The sequence below is a fragment of the Anopheles merus genome, chromosome 3L (assembly GCF_017562075.2).
Source record: "Anopheles merus strain MAF chromosome 3L, AmerM5.1, whole genome shotgun sequence".
In the NCBI taxonomy this organism is placed as follows: Eukaryota; Metazoa; Arthropoda; class Insecta; order Diptera; family Culicidae; genus Anopheles; species Anopheles merus.
In genome coordinates, this window is record NC_054085.1 from 27,986,038 (window position 1) to 28,002,689 (window position 16,652).

General features: G+C 44.8%; 1 protein-coding gene across 1 annotated transcript in view; it reads left to right on the plus strand.

Moving 5' to 3' along the window:
- Positions 1-16,652, plus strand: part of LOC121598775 (MOXD1 homolog 2-like) — a 128,359-nt gene that overhangs the window by 103,729 nt on the left and 7,978 nt on the right. The window contains exons 5-7 of the mRNA XM_041926054.1: positions 6,134-6,412; positions 13,406-13,591; positions 15,957-16,624. Coding sequence (XP_041781988.1) covers positions 6,134-6,412; positions 13,406-13,591; positions 15,957-16,624 — 1,133 coding nt within the window. The remainder of the gene's footprint in view (positions 1-6,133; positions 6,413-13,405; positions 13,592-15,956; positions 16,625-16,652) is intronic.

The following is a 16,652-nucleotide window of genomic DNA, read 5'->3' on the forward strand; positions in this document are numbered from 1 at the left end:
ATCTGACGCCCTCAAAAGAAATGTTTTGGTGCATTGACAGTTTTATCACATAACCTACTCGAATGCTGTCTTTTTTTGTAGGTTAAACCCACCTGTCCACGTTGCTCATTATGATTTATTACCTCTACGCACCCAACCCCCACCGAATCTAATCATTAAAACTAATACGCTCGATAATAGCGATAAATCGTTCGGCTAATGCTCAGTTCTATGCACATCATGTACAACGCGTACGAAAATAATCCCGCCCCACCTACCATTACGTAAAACTGTACACCTTTATCAAATCAATCTCGTGTCGTACGCTCTTTCCCCCCCCCCCCCACCCCCCTAAAAAAAAACAAAACTCCCCACAACAGCGATTACCGAGCTCCGGCCATCCTCTTTATCCACCATTTACGATCTACGGCAGCATGCATATCGGCAGTAATTAATCGCCGGACGAGGGACGACTGGTGGTGGGCCTGCTCATTTTCATAATTCGCTCACATTGTGTAGTGCCGTCTGTGACACCGCTTGTGACACGCGATTGGAGCAAACAAAGCGAAGAAGAAAAAGAGGACCACAGAGGAAGCAGAGCACAAAAGAATAATGTCTAAACAAATCGATACCATTAGGATAAATGGTCGAGGTCGCGGTGGAACCCATCGCGGCAACGCGCAATCAATCATTGATGGAGCTCCATCAAGAACTCATTTATTTCTGTGGTTCCGGTGAGGGCGAGGGTGTGTTGCGTTGGGTGGGTGATTTGTTTAGTTGTTTGATTTGCCCTTTGTTTTACATTTTTGTTCACCGCGCACTCCTCCCAATCTAAAACCACCCCAAGGCTGCACCATGTTGTTTATTTAGGTTGTGCTATCGTTGCTAAATGAAAACTGCACCGCAACAATTTACAGCAGCCATCAGCGCAAATGCACGAAAATGCACCACCTGCTGGTTAGAGCCTCCAACGAGGTGACATAACCAGTGTCAGTGTTACCATGGCAAAATAGATGCTGTCGGCTCGTGGTAACGAAATCGTTACAGCGTGCGGTTTTTCCACCATTCGGTTTTGTGGTTTTATCTTTCACGTGCCGCAGCATTAGCTGCGGGATGAAATGGATGTTGCTGATTTGGAAAACCCACGCCCAAGACTCACGTTATCATCGCGATGGCTGTGCACACAACGGGCACACGCCGGTGGCTGCGGACGACGGGTCCCGCAAGCTCCCAAATGCGCCCACAGTCCGTACGCGTAATCGCGGTGCGTAATTAAAATCCATAAAGCGGCAATTTTCCGTCCATCGGCACGTCGTCGCTGTGTGTGTGTGATTATCTTTCAATCAGCGAGTTTTCCACGGAGCTGCTAAACCCGCTCGCACCTCCAGTACGGTGGATGGGACGGGAGCTTTTGATCGGGGATTTGAGGTTCCCGAGCCGCGTGCTGCTTGCAAACGGGATGAGGCCTACATATGCTGGACAATTATGCATCGCGCTTTGCCGAGATTAAATAACACGTCGCGTGTGTGTGTGTTTGTGGGCTACTCAGTCTTGTGCAAGCTCATGCTCACATCTAGGTCGCAGCGGGGCCTCTGTGTGTTACATTTGCACATCTTGTGCACATCCGCAAGCCATTCGGGCACAAAAGGAACGAGAGTAGAGAAGAAAAAACCCACGACAGTACACACTGTAATTGTGCCATGTTAGAGAGGTGCGTGCGTGTGTGTGTGTGCGTGTGTGTGTATGTGCTGGGAAATTGCAGAGAAAAAGTGCACTGTCGCGAGTGATTGCCTCGCCGTCGTCGTCGTTGCCACCATAATCAACATCATAATTTTGTGCTGCGCAAGAACAAACTTCACTTCAACCTTAGGCAGGCTGGATGGAGACGGGAACCCATTGCTGCTGCTACTGCTGCATCTTTCGGTGCGTGTGAATGAAAAATTGTGCTTCAACTCTCACTACCACTTCTCAGGGGGGAGGCACTTCTCAAGCTCATCGTCGTCGTCGTTCGATGGGTTTGTGGTTTCATCGTTCAGTTCATGCGTTAATTGCTTGAACGGCACGGTGAGCCGTGGAATGGACATTTACGAGAAGGCTTGAGGTTCTTAATTGCTTCACATTTTTTATTATATTTTTTTTTGTGATATTTTACGAAGAAAAGAATGAAAGTTTAAAAAAAAACTAATAAAAACGTTAAGGTAACAATCCTGACAAATTGTTTCACATTTGTTGGCATTGAGCAGTTCCGGTAATTTGATGTCTCTTTATTTGTTATAAAACTACTCAAGTGGTTTGTTTAGCCTCTCGATTTGTCTTGATACAGTCGTTACAGCTAAATGTGGGCCTTAAATTGCCCGGTTTGGTCACTAAGGCACCCATTTTTGACTAAATGTCAATTGTTTTGTTAAAAATTTCATCCCCATGCCTGAAACAGTGTGTTCCAAAAATATGCAATTTTAGTCAATTCATCTATGGTATATTTATAAGAATATAAAATAAGAAAATAAAAAGAGTAGAATATAAAATAGAATATAACACATATAATTATTGCTATAACAATTTTGTAAGTTTTAATGGAGTGAAAAATGTAAATAAATTTGTATTGTTACTGTAGTGTAAATCAAATACCTCAAATACAGATCCCAATAGGTCTGTTAGAGTAAAAAAAATGTCTTAAATGGACAGTTTTGAGACAACGACTATCGGCATATTTGTTGCACATATTGAGTAAAAAAAAAGTAAGAATTAAATAATAATACTCCTTAACACATTATATGACACTTCAACTTCCCAAACGTCCCCTGTTATCTCGGCATTTTCCCACTGTGCAACAGACTGGCCACAATGGCAGAACGGTAGCGAATCAATTCAGTTATATTGCCGGGCTACTTTTCGAGTTTACAGCACCAGTAAAAAAAGCGTTCCCTCCATCTATTTTCGCTAATTATCGGCTGTGATCGACCAGAGACAAAACGTGCTCGGGATGGCAAAAGTGTTCCCCTTGTTCTGTGAACATGAAGTGGAAAGTCTTGGAAACAGACTAGAATAAAGACATTATTTTAAAGAACTCTACAGTTACTCAATATTCTTGAACTCTAAATATTTCCAATTTGAGGCAAACGCACAAAAAAAAACTCAACTGACGTTCATTTTAAAGCAGCCAGGACGAACTTACCCAAACGGAACCGGTCGGTGATGAAAAAGTGATGACAATTTTTCATTTAACACTATCGCGTGCTAAACGCAACGCACAGGGCAGACAAGAAAGTACGCCGGACTTGCGAAGATCCTACAGCAAGCAACCTCTTCCGTTTCGTCCACAAGCCCGGCGCTCAAGACGATATAGAAGCCAAAACAAAGCGGCAAAGAAATCGATTGTCGATTACTCGCTACTCGAGCGGGTGCGGGAGCAGTCTGTCTGAGGAAAAGTTGGCAGAAAAGTTCGCTTCATAAAACGGCAGAACGGTGCAACGGCGGTGTCTCTGCGGGGCGATCCCGCGCAGCCCTGCAGCAAACTACCGCCACGGTGGCACGCACCCCTCCCCCACGCGATACACTTGCTCAGTTCCGTTTCGATTAATTTCCTTTTCGCGTTCGTCGATAGTTGAAGAAGCAACCGACGTCACCACCGCACCAACAGCGCGCTCTTGGGGGTTTTGTAATCAATTTCCGTGTCACGACCAGCAGCAGCGCCAGAAGCGCGGCTTGAGAAGGCGTCGGCGAACCTGCTACTGCCACCCAGCCACCCAGTGGCTGACAAGCTGGGTGACGTTCTGTTTCGCAATCGAGTGAAAAAGACATCCCGCGGCCTGTTCGATGGCGCATCGAATGGTGCAAGTTGACTTTCGTTTCGATTTTACTTTGTCTTCCTCGTGGCAGCTTTTGGAGCCGTGTAATTCGCTCTAGCACCCCAAGGTTCCCGCCGTAGTGCAGCTTTCTATCCTTGCAACAAGAAAAAGCAAGGCTCCTTCAGTGCTTTTTCGAAAAGTGTGCACTCCTTTCGGGGGGGGGGGGGGGGGGGGGGGGGGGGGGGGGGGGGGACGGGCATGTACTTTAAGCCAATTAGTAGAATAAATACCGCTTTATCTCATCCGGCAGCCAATGCCTTCGCCCGCTGCTTTGGGCGCAGCATATTATGAGTCTTCGGGCTTTCGGATGTCAAAGCGGTAAGCTTTGTGCTTTGCGGGTGTACCCTGTCTCCCTGTCTTGCCGTTTTCTTTCCACCGCTCTCTCTCTCTCTGGGCTGGGCCTGACTTTTCATGCTCGACAGCAAAAGAGCTCCAGGGGTATTCCAATGGGGCGGAGGGACGAGGGACACACCAAAGAGCAAAGCAAACAGCAGCCTGAAGTGCTTGCAGGAAAGGATGCCTCGCTGATACAAGCTTCTGACAAGCACCACCGAGAGCGGTCTCGCTGTAATCAGCATGCTCCACGTGCGCTCAATTAAATTGCAATTGGTTTGTGCGCTGCTGCAGGGAACGGGTTTTTGGGAACGAGGGCAGCGAAAGGAAAGGAGGCACAAGATTGCAATCATCACCGAGCCGACTGCTGCAGCGACGACGAACCGCAGCAACCGATGACGATGACGACAACGACGACGATGGTGACGGTGTCAATTGCCTATCACTTCTGGACACACCGATAATAGTTGTCTAGGTTGTCTTCCGCTGGATCGGACAGCACGCAGCATCCAGCAGCCAAGCGTGTGGTGCCACCCCCCCCAGGCATTGGTCAGCAAATGAATTGCATTCCATCTTGCTCTGGACGCGTGATTTCATCACACTGGCCACAGCAACAACAACAGCGGCAGCGGCCTCAGCCGTGTACGTCATATGCACACCGGTTTTGTCGCCGGCGGCTCTTAACGTGGTCATCATCGGTTTGCGCTCCACCCCCGGAGGGGATAAAGCTCATTGAGCTCAACGAACGAACCGCAAACCTTAACCGATTGCGAAAGGAAGCAATCAACCTGTGCAACCCTTGAAGAAGGAGGATAGCTCCCCAGGGAGACGAAGCATCGGTTGGTGGTGTGGTTGGTGCAGAGTGGCCAGCGGATTGTGTCAAGATTAAAGCCCGGCAGCACATTAATACCGGATGTCGCTTTGATGCTGCCCGGTGTCTGAAGCCAACCTTAACAAAGGCCATCCTCTCGTTCGGGGAGAAGAATTGTAGGTCAAATATTTGTGAACCTCTTAAATAAAGCTTGTTTTTTTTTTGCAGTACAGCACGATGATATTTTAAGGCTACAAGTACACCTCTTTTACTAGTGCTCTAAAAGTTGGAACAGAGCTGAAACATAATCACACAAGAACTGCTTCATCATAAGAGCAAGTTGCAGACACTGAACGCCACACGGAGGACGACTCTCTTGGGACTCTTCGGTGCAGTTTCGACGGGATTGCAAACGATAAAACTACACTCCAGCAGCAATGGCCGCGTAGATGGCTTTTTGGCACTATTGGCCAGTTTCGGTGCAAAAGTTTCGGTCCATATTCGGGTGTTCAGGTCCCGGGAATACGGCCAGATTTTATATCGTCTCCGGACGATCAATTATCTTAATGGGTCACTTATCTCGGCAATTAATTGGGCAGGGAGGGAGATGCATTTGTTGAGATTGAGGGTCGAAGGAACGATGTACTAAAGAACCAGTGCACTTAAAATCAGTTGTTTGCGTTCAACTTGTTTGGAAACTAAGTATTGTTTGTAATTTTGTAATAAAAAGCTTTTGTTAAGTGTTTAGTTTTTTTTTGTTCAGATTGTTCGTTATGAGAATTGGCAAACAAACACATTGGAAACCTTCAAGAAAGCGTTTTGTTGTAATAAGAAGCTCTTAGAGTTAAAAAATGTTTACAGTGTTTAATAAACATCGTATTTAAGAAATTGAACAAATAAAATAATTTCTACAGAATGCGCTAGAGGGCGCTAGTAGTTAGCAATAATTGACACTTAACTAAAATGCTTGATTTCTTGAGTTCTTTCAATCACCTTATAGCATTGCTTGTTTGGTAATAGTTTTGATTTTTGGTAATAATATTGATAATATTTCGCAATGAAATTAGTCTACAAAAGCCTCCTAAAATGATGCACAATGTCTGTTTCCTTGCTTTTTTGAACAGTTGTTTTAAGATTCTTCCATTCGCCTGTCTCTTTCCAGAACGACACCATGCGTGTGATCTACATGTACCACAACAAGGAACCGCACGGTGCGTTCTACACGCCCGGCAGCCTGCCGGACCCGGCCGAAGCGTTCAAGCAGGCCCGGTCCCTCTTCCTGACCCAGCGCATCAACCAGGCCCCGCTGAAGCCGGACCCCCGGCTGCGGACGATGGAGCTGCTCAATCAGGACGTAAACTTGCCGCAGGGCGACGGCACCCTGCACTGGTGCAAGATGTTCAAGCTGAACGATATCAATCGCAAACATCATCTGATTAGGGTAAGTTTCTTTCCTTTGGATGTGTGTGTGTGTGTGTTTCAGGAGGGAGGAGAGAAGTTTTGTCCCAAAATCGAGTGCGGCCTAACGAACCGCCAACATTCGGAACTTTCCGATTTTATTTATCTTTCTAGTTTTCTGACTCCTTTCCCGGGCTGCTTGGGTTCCAACCCGCGGGAAAGCTCATCTCATCCCGCGGGACCGAATGCTTGGAGAAGTTCTTATTTGTTCTTATCGGGGTTGGTTTTTGGGAGGGGCCAAAGTTTAATCCCTACGACGGGGATCTTACACGGCTCAGGCTTTTAAGTATTCCAGTGCCGTTCGTTATACATTCAACGTTTGTACCGTGATTGTTTTGTAAACCTGCGCAATCAAGTAACGGGTGTGGTCCGCAAAAATTAGATTACCCCTTTCTTTGAACCTGTTGATCACATCAGTGATGTTGTGCCCGCGCGATGCTATATTCCCTCTGCTGCTGGATGCCTTTTATTGCACGAATCAAGCAGGTCATCACGTCTGCTATCTGTTTCACTTTATTAAATAATCAAATCCCATACCGTGGTCCTGAGAAACGGGCAGCAGTGCCCGTTACGGACAAGATTCACCATTCACCGCCGTCATTTAGTCGGTATCGTAAAGCGCCATGACAGCAGACAGCTGTTATTCCACCAGATTTGTAGGACAACTTCTCCGAGCAACAGCAACCGAAGGTGACCTCATGAAGCACACGCACACACACACTCATACAATCAAGAATGAGCTCACAAATTGGAAGCAATTTAAAGAACGCTTTCTGCAAACACTGTTGGGACTGTGCGGACTGTGCAGCTTTGCAAAACGCCAAAACCCGCCGACTCGTGCGCTTGGGCAGCGTGTGCAGGAAAGGAAAACTTTCTTGTCCACTTGGCCGTACGTTCGACTCATCAGCGAAATCGAAATCACTAAAACTCGCTCCATTATTGTCATCTGTGCCGGGTAGATGACTATGGGCGAGATTTGGAGATTCGGTTTGCTGCAGGAGCGACTCGGTTCGTTACCAGCAATTCAGGGATGTACGCTCCGAATGCATTCATGCAAAATTCCTAACCCCATTCTCAAGTCAGCACACGAGAACGTACGGGCGAGCCCCACGAGCCAGCCGGCACTTTTCCAATGCACTCGCCAGGCCGGCCAAAAAAGCAATCGCCGCCACAGGTTCAGGTTCTTTATCGGTCCGGTGGCGTCTCGGGGACCTTTCCGAGATGGCAGAGCATTCTCTCGCTTTTGCAGACGAGGTCACATATAGCTTGAGTCACCATCAGAAAAAAACGACCAACCGTTGCACAACCGATCCGAACAGAACGGTCTAAAGGCAACCCCATTATCTTAAAACAACACCCATCATCTGGCATAACAGTGGGGTCCGCTCGGGTCGTTCCGAGACCGAGCGTGGCAGACCAAATGTCATCCTAGGTAAAACGGGCTGAAAGTTTCGGTGACAATAAAGTTCGGTGGCAGTATCTGCATGTGTGTGTGTTGCTTTCGTATGTTTTCTCACCAGTCACCTGTGCTGGCCTTTTTCCGCCGGCGGACTCTTTTTCGGTGCTGGAAGCAGCCGAGTGAGCTTTTGATAGTTGATCGTTGTCGTACATAATTGTATGCTTCATCATCTCAATCGCTTGTTTGTTTGTGTCTTTTAGGAACGGCACGGGGTGCAGATTGCTCAGAGTGGTCGAGATTGTCGTACACTACAATGGGATGAATCATGTATGGGGCTGTTGTTTTTATGGAAAACGATTGTCTTGCATACTTGCATCTTTGCGATTTCGCTTGTCTCTCGGGCATACGTAGAACAATGAGCGGGGGCAATGTATTGTTTCGCAGTTGAAAGCAGAGGAACAACTTTTCAGAGAGAAGTTTATAAAGTGTAGTACGGATTACTTTTACTTGAAAAATACTATTTATTACATACTATCACTCTGCTGCTACGTCAGTACATCGTTTTTACAATAGAGGGCGCTGCGATCCTTAAATTATAAAACAATGGTTAATTGCGGTGAAGAAATTTACAATAAGTATGTAGATAGAACAATCACATTAAGGTGAATGAAGCTTAGTTTATGCTCTGTTTAGCCTACTTCATATTTTTTTATGTTAATATTACATGCATATTATAAACTAATATTAAAGAAAAAGCTTTAAAATAAATTATTTTCATGTCAGGCACAATTTTCCACAGTATAGTTTTGCAATTGATTTTAAATTGTCAAACTCGTATTTTTAGAAGATCAAAATAACTGTTGAACATGCTTTAATATATCATCACTTAACCGATAAGTGTTAGCCAGAGAAAAGAAATCGCTGTATTTACGAATTTCTTGCATTTTTAAGTTGCCTTTTATTGAATATTGTGTTGAAATATTACCATAAAACATTAAAATATCTGTTTGAAATGTGTAGCACTACATCCCTCGCTATTAGACACAATTTGCAACCATAACACCCACTAGCAACACACTCAAATGCAACAGTATGTAATTTAAACCACTCTATTCGGAGTAAACTTGCATCGCTAGAAGAAAAAAAAAACATGTGTTTTCCTTCCCGTTTCAAATTGCATAATGGAGCTCGCTGAAGCTGATGCAGATAAAAGAGAGTTTGGGCAAAAAGGAACAACAACAAACGACAGAAAGTGCTCCGAATACTATTACATGCAATTGATGGCGACAGTGCGCTGCTCCATCACGGTGTCGACACGACGTTGTTTGTTCTATTGATTTGCTGATATTAGAAATCGTTCCCATCTGGGGGTGAACCTCGAACTAGCAGTCGGAAGAATGCAAGCGGCGTAAGTTAGTTTTTTTTAGCCCCCCCCCCCTCCTTCCCCTCCATGCGAGCTTTTTTGCCACCGCTTGTAAAGGGGAAAGTGCCGATTCCACTTCCCACCGACACGGAGGGACACATTTTACACTCGTCAAAACACGCTCTAAATTCACCGTAAAGTTGCTTCGGTGTGGCGTAACGTACCGGAAAGTGAATGAAGGTTTACGGGAAAAAGAGAAAGAGAAAGAGAGAGAGAGAGAGAGAGAAAAAAAAAGAAAAGAAAACATTGTTATCGCACTTTTTCATGCCATGCCATGGTTACAAGTGCGGCCCAGCTTTTGCTGCTGGTGCGGCGGTACGAAAAGAAACCGGGAAAGTGCATTTTGTGCACTGCATAAAATGTGCTCCATCCATCCAAGGCGCGCAAGCACAGCACCAGTTTGCCGTGAGTAAATATTGAAAAACATGCCGAACGTGGTGAATATGCAACGCGCAATGCCAGCCGTCACCTAAATCGTGTGCTTTAATAAAACGTCAGCCCTTCCATGGGGGAAAGAAATGTCGCCACGCACATGGCTGTGTGTGTGTGCGCGTCGTATGACACAACCACTGCATTGCTATCACTCTGCTATCCGGTGCAACGGTGCACGCTTGCATTTGCAGGCTGCAGATGGTTGCAATTTTTGTCATTGACGGGAAGCAGACGGAGTTCGCGCTTTCGTGATGGGTGTTTTTGTTTTATGATTCGTTGTTTGTTTGTGTGTGCGTGTATGTGTGCGGGTTTTGTTTGCGCAAGTGAAACTTATTATACGCTGAATGAAATGTGAAATTGAATGTTAATTTTATTTTAACTCACCTTGACGGCCGCAAACCTTTGATGGAACCGGTGCGTTCGCACGTTGTGTGGCATGACTCTTTTGGAGGGGTTTTGGCTTCGAAGAGGTGAAGGAGTGAATACATAATAATGTTTTCGATTCTACAACCAAAATTTCAACGAAATGAATAGCAAAGTATGAGTTGAAACATAGATGGCATTAAATTAAAATTGTATATACAGAAGCATACAATCAGCATCAAACCGTTAAAAAAATACAATTTTCTTTGATAATTGGCTTTGGTACAAACTGCATAACAATCGAAAGTTTTTTGAAGTTTTTGCAAACTGTTTTCTTGTCGTATTAATCTTTAACTACAAAATAAAATTGACACTTTGTGCAACATTTATCTCCTGATTCTTTCGACATCGAGGGTTCTTAATTTATTGAAAAATAAATAAATAATAAAACTAGAAATATTCGGCAATATTCCATATAAAAACAAAGAATCAGCGGTGGTATGATGTATGTTCAACCAGAATCGGAATAGACACTGTATTGACTTTAGGATCGATTTCGATTAATTACCAGAACAGGTCAAGGTGCAGTTCCAGGATCAAAATAAAATTGGGAGCAGATACATGGCCGCTAAGGGTTTAGTACCAGGAGACCGATAAGGGTCCAGTATCTGTTCCACGATCGATGCTGTTCTAGCATCAGTTTCATCATGAACATGGGAAGATCCATTCTAGAATCCAGAAGTCAATTCACTACCAGAAATAACGTAGTCCACCATCAGTTCCATGACCGGTATACGTTGTGGAACATATCCAGGGCCTTTATGTATTGGTTTAGTTTGAGGAGCCCTGTAATCGATTAACCAATTTTACTAGTGTTAGAAAGTAAAAAGCTAAACTCATACAGCATACCAAGCAATTTTAATATTTTGAATAATGCATTGTAGCTGAATAATTGTTAAAAATATATTGAAATAATACATTGTAACAAGTTAATTATTCAGCAATTAAATCGTTTGAAGAATTAATCATCATATTCACGCGTGTTATAAAGTAAATGCAGTCATTGTTTTTTTTTACTTTTTGAAGCAAATGCAGCATTGAGGAGAACTTAACGTTTGCTGCAACAAGTAACAAACTCACATATTATGTTAGTATTAACACTTTCATAAACATTTTACATTGAAGTGTGCAGCAAGTTTTATTTAATTATTTACATTTAATTGACACTGCAAGCATTTTATCTTCTATTTCTTTCCATCTAAAATGGTGCTGTAGATTTTAATTATTGCACTTTCCAGCAGTGAAATATTGATCTCTAGTATTTTTTTTTTATCGTCACCATCCACACTCAATCATCTCACATGAGCCACTAAACTATCGCTCCGTGCGTCTCTAACGAACGATTCGTGATGACAGCTCAAATATCGGCGCTAACTGTCGTCCTCTGCCGTTAGCCGTGCGGACTAACTAACATGCGATTCCCACGAGGGCGGTGGCACACACTAAACACCGAACGACGACTCGGCCCCGGCGCTTGGCTGTTTGGAACGATTGTCCGTTAAATTTAATTTCCTCGCCGTTTTCCTGCCCTTCCGCACAGTTTTTCGTCCTGTTCGGACAAAAGTAAAGTCAAGCTTTAAGCTCGAATTGAAGCTGTGGATGTGTTTTTTATCGTTTAAAAAACAGAGACACGCAGCACAAAGCACAAAACACTTACTCAGTGGCCTGGTTTAAAATGTCCGCCGGCTAAGCAAAAACCCATTTCCATCGTCCTGATCGCAACAAACAAATAGAATGTAGAGCGAACACATACACACACACACACACACACACACACACACACACACACACACACACACACACACACACACACACACCATTGTGCAAGCCGAGAGTGGGAAGTTTTGCATTTTGCACTAGAATTCATTTGACGTTTTGTCTTTGCCTTAGTCGTACGGTGCCTTTTTCCCGCTAGAGGGAGTATTTTTGTGCTCGTTTCTATCCCGTTCCACGTTCTCTACTTCATTTAAACCGATCGGTGGGGTTGTTTTTCCCCCATTCTTTTCAACCCTTCTACAACATCCTATCGGGAAGGAGGAAAACTATTTCAAAATCACAACGTGCACCACACGGAGTCATGGAGGTTCGATAACAATCGTTTAAATAGGTTTCATTTTAATTATTGATTGCTCTTTGCTTAAACACTTGACATGGGGCTTTGTTTACTTGTTTCGTTCGATTTCACTCCCTTTTTATCGTTTGTATACATTTTTTCTCCCTTCTGTTCTTCCGAATCCTCATGTTTGTGCTGTCATACGACACTACTTTGCTACTTCTTGCTTTCTTTTGTACAATTTTTTGTTGTTTCTACCGCGATTTGTTCTCTTTTTAATAGCACCGTTGCAATTTATACATTCACTAAATGCGATTTGTCGCTGAAAAGCACACACACAAACCGACTCGACAAATGATGGCACCAGCATCATGCAACAAATCGTCCCCGTGCCGAGCACCAACAGTCCGGGACCGGGGAAAAACTCTGTTTCCTTTGCGCTGGTCTATATGTTTGTCATTAAATTACTTTTTTTACGAGTTTTTGCTCCATCCGTCGAACATCGGCCCTGTCCCCAAAACGCAAATGCAAATCGATACGCTTCCCTGCGAAATAAATCCCTCGCATCAATTGTGTCGCTTATTTGCAGCCGTGTTTTAAATTTTCCCTCCGTGCCGGATTTTTGTTTGCAGTCTGCTGCAGGGCCGTTGCTCGCTGTTATTCCTCTCTTTGCTGTTTTATTTGCACGAATTGCTTTAAACAAGCACCATGGCTCTCGGTGTCTATGGATTGTGTGTATGTGTGTGTGTGTGTTTGAGGTTTAAATTCTCGTTCACTCGCCCTCATAGAGCCTAAGCGAAAATGGTACCGGGTTTGTAAATAAATTGTAATTAATCGGAAAACTGTACCTTGTGCTTGAGCGGTTTTTTTCCCCCGCAAGCACGTTTGATGTTTTTCCCGCCAGTTGGTTGTTTTCCTCCCAGGGCCAACGGCGTGACCTTTCGGTGAGTGCACGATCACAACCAACCCCCCAGGCCGGCTGGTTTACAGATGTCAATAAAAATGTCTCACCGTGTGGCAGGCAGCGCGCTGCAGCATTTGTGCTTCGCCCCGCGATGTCGTTGGGGTTTTGCAAATTAAACATACACAAAATTAAACATCAATCACAACCGCGGAAGGTCGTCTCGACTGTCCTTGACTGTGTTTATACCACCAGGGTCGGCTCCGCGGGCGCATTTTATTTATCTTTGCCTTCATGCTAACCTTCCTCTTTCGCTCACTGTTTGCTTTTCCTTTTCCTTTGCAGTACGAGCCAGTGTTTGACTCGGGGACGAGTGCATCCTACGTCTATCACATGATCCTGCACGAGTGTCAAGGATCGTCGCCGGAGCTGGAAATTATGTCACGGGAAAACGGTTGCCCGTGCTATCGGGCGGATAAATCGATACTGACCTGCAACTCGATAGTGGCGGCGTGGACCCGCGGTTCCGAGGTAAGTGGTTGCAATAAGCAGTCAAATTGAACGAGCCAGGGTGCTTTTCATTGGGTATCGCATGCAGTTTTTTGCGGAATTTCTGTTGTGAAGCTTTTAATATTTTTAAAATTACTTATTCCTTTTTTATTGTAAATACTCCAGTGAATTCTCAGATATTGAGGGAATGATTTATGTATATTAATGCTCCTAACACAGTCATTCAACTGGTTCGTAAAAATATAATGAATTGAAACGAACAGCGCTTTTAGGTCAATATTTATCAATATTTGCCAGCCAAGCTATTGCTTACGAGTTGTTGAAGTTAAACGCGTTAAATATTATTTTAATATTATTTTGTTAAATGTTCTATTTAGATCTTCAGTTCAATTGTGGAAGTAAATATATAAATACTTGTAAATATTTATAGCTTGCTTGATTGAAACAAGCCTCTAGTTTCTACCAATTAACAAATAATATTTCCCAAATTAACAAATAATATGATGGTACAACAAATTAGTCGTCACATTAGTTATAAAGACTTCATTAGTCTTTTCGTTCTTCTATATTGCTGACATAAGTAATAATTTTTCATACTGATCATAATATAAGTGCAATTTTCAACAATCTTTATACAACAATTGTGTGCAAAAAAACTGAATTTGATGTTAATGTTTTCTGTCTCCAGACATGGAACTAATGCCAAGAGCGATGCTAGGATTTTGCTTGGATGGTTTTATTTGATTTCAGAAAACACGAAACGTTTCATGTTTTGTTTTGGCACAACTTCTCAAAGCAAGCACTATAAATAAAACAAACCAATTAATGGAATGTTTTATGGCTTTTGTCAAACATTTGAACCTTTCCCATTGGTGGTTTTATTTTTGCCAATGCAATAAAAGAAAAGTCAATTCAAACATTCGTGATTTACTTTGACCCCACGGAAAATAGGCTATCTTCTCATTTCCCATTTTCCTGTATTGAAAATCCTAATGTTTGGTATATATTTTTCCTTCCCGCCAAGTTGATTAACAGTAATCAAAACTAGACAAAATGGCAATAAAAATAAACGCATCAAAATCATATTTTGCTCAGGCTCGGGCAGCGGTCGGATATTTTATGAAGCAATGAAAAGAAGCTCCCTCAGCATTCGTTTATTGTGTTCCCTTTCTTAAGAATTTCCTTAAAGCTTCTCCCACCTAGCCCTCAATTAGCAAGACACACACACACACACAGTTCGATGAAATCGAAACACATAAAAGCACAAGAACGGTTTTTCGTGCGTGCGTTCCTACCAATCGAAAATGGAACCATTTAAAGCACCGACACGCTGGGACCACACCTGTGACCTGCCAGATAGAGCGCGTTTTCCTTGTTGTTGTTGTTTTTGTTGTTTTGTGTAGAAATAAACAACGGCCAAATTCATTGAAGGCAAAAAACATGAATAAAAAGAGGAAACAAAACCTTTCTCTTCGCCAACTCCACCGCGAAACACGTCCTGCTGCGTAGTAAATCGGTTACCCGTACCGTATTTATGTCCTGCCGCTTTCCTCACCATTGCCATCCCAACCGCCCGGTGAGGCTCCTTCCCCACACAGCACACGATCGAACCACGAGAACCAGTGCCAGTTTTTCCAGCATAAAACTTTATGGATTTCAATCAAAAACCTATAAAAAAAAAACAAGCGACCGCGAGCGTGCGCGGGCTTGGAAAATCGGCTCCAAATACCGAGGGCTTTTGTTGGCCGTTGGCTGGTTGTTGTTTTTCTCCTTTCCTTCTGGGCTGAAGGAGAGGAGGGGGAGGGAGAGCAAGCTTTGGAGCAGGGTGTTGTACCATTGTTCGCCACCGGAAATGTGTATGTTTTTCGGGCGCTTGTTTATAAACATTTGCACAGGACCAGTCACTAGGCACAGGCAGAAGCATACAAATTCACCCCAAGGTTTTCCCAGGGCCCGGCCACCGATTGGTATTTCTCGTGTGTGTCGTGATATTTCCGCTGTTTGTTGGCTCCTGCTGCTGCTGCTGCCTTTGGTATCAATATTTTTACGACTTTTGTTATTTGCTTTGTTTTCGTTGTGGTGGCTGTTTCCTTTCCTTCCTTAGGTCGAAAAACGAACCACGGCACAAACGGCACGAACGGCCTTACTACCATGTTGGACATGTTTAAAGGTTCATTTCGGTTACGGCTGGCGATTGGCCAAACACAACCAAGCGAAGGAGGAGGGAAGTGAGGGCACTGGGGGTTCCCTCTGGGCAATAAATAAATTTCTTGGTTATTGTTTTTTAATAGAGCTTCCGCGAGCGCTGCCCAATAACTTGACCCACTCTGCGGTACGTTTTCATGAGCCGCTTTTCTCTCTGCTTGCTTTTCCTTTCCGTTCCCAGGGATTTTCCTTTCCCAGCCAGGTTGGGTATCCGCTCGAGTCGAACCAGGCCCGCTTCTACCTGATGGAGACGCACTACAGCCTGACCGCGAACGAGTACACCTGGCCGCCGAAACCGAAGGCCATGGTGGACAATTCCGGCCTGCGGCTGTTCTACACCAGCACGCTGCGCAGCCAGGACGCCGGCGTGCTGTCGGTCGGGATGGACCCGAACTGGCGGCACATCATACCGCCCGGCCAGGAGCACGTCGTGTCCGAGGGCCACTGCGTCGGGGAGTGCACGCAGCGCGCCTTCCCGCGGGACGGTGTGCACATCTTTGCGGTGATGATGCGGACGCACCAGATCGGGCGGCAGATCAAGCTGCGCCAGATACGGCACCGGGAGGAGCTGCTGCCGATAGCGCACGATCGGAACACGGACTGGAACTATCAGGAGTATCGGCGGCTGTCGGCGCCGGTGCGCGTGCTGCCAGGGGATCGGCTGATTGCGGAATGCATTTACGACAGTTCGGCCCGGGCTGCCATCACGCTCGGCGGGCTGACGACGCGGGAGGAGACGTGTCTGGTGCTGGCGCTCTACTACCCGCGGCAGAAGGAGCTGACCACGTGCCATTCGCTGCCGAGCTTACCCACCGTTATTAACTCGCTCGGCATCAATGAGCTGGTGCCGTAAGTGTCTATTCGCGCGCGTTGAGTA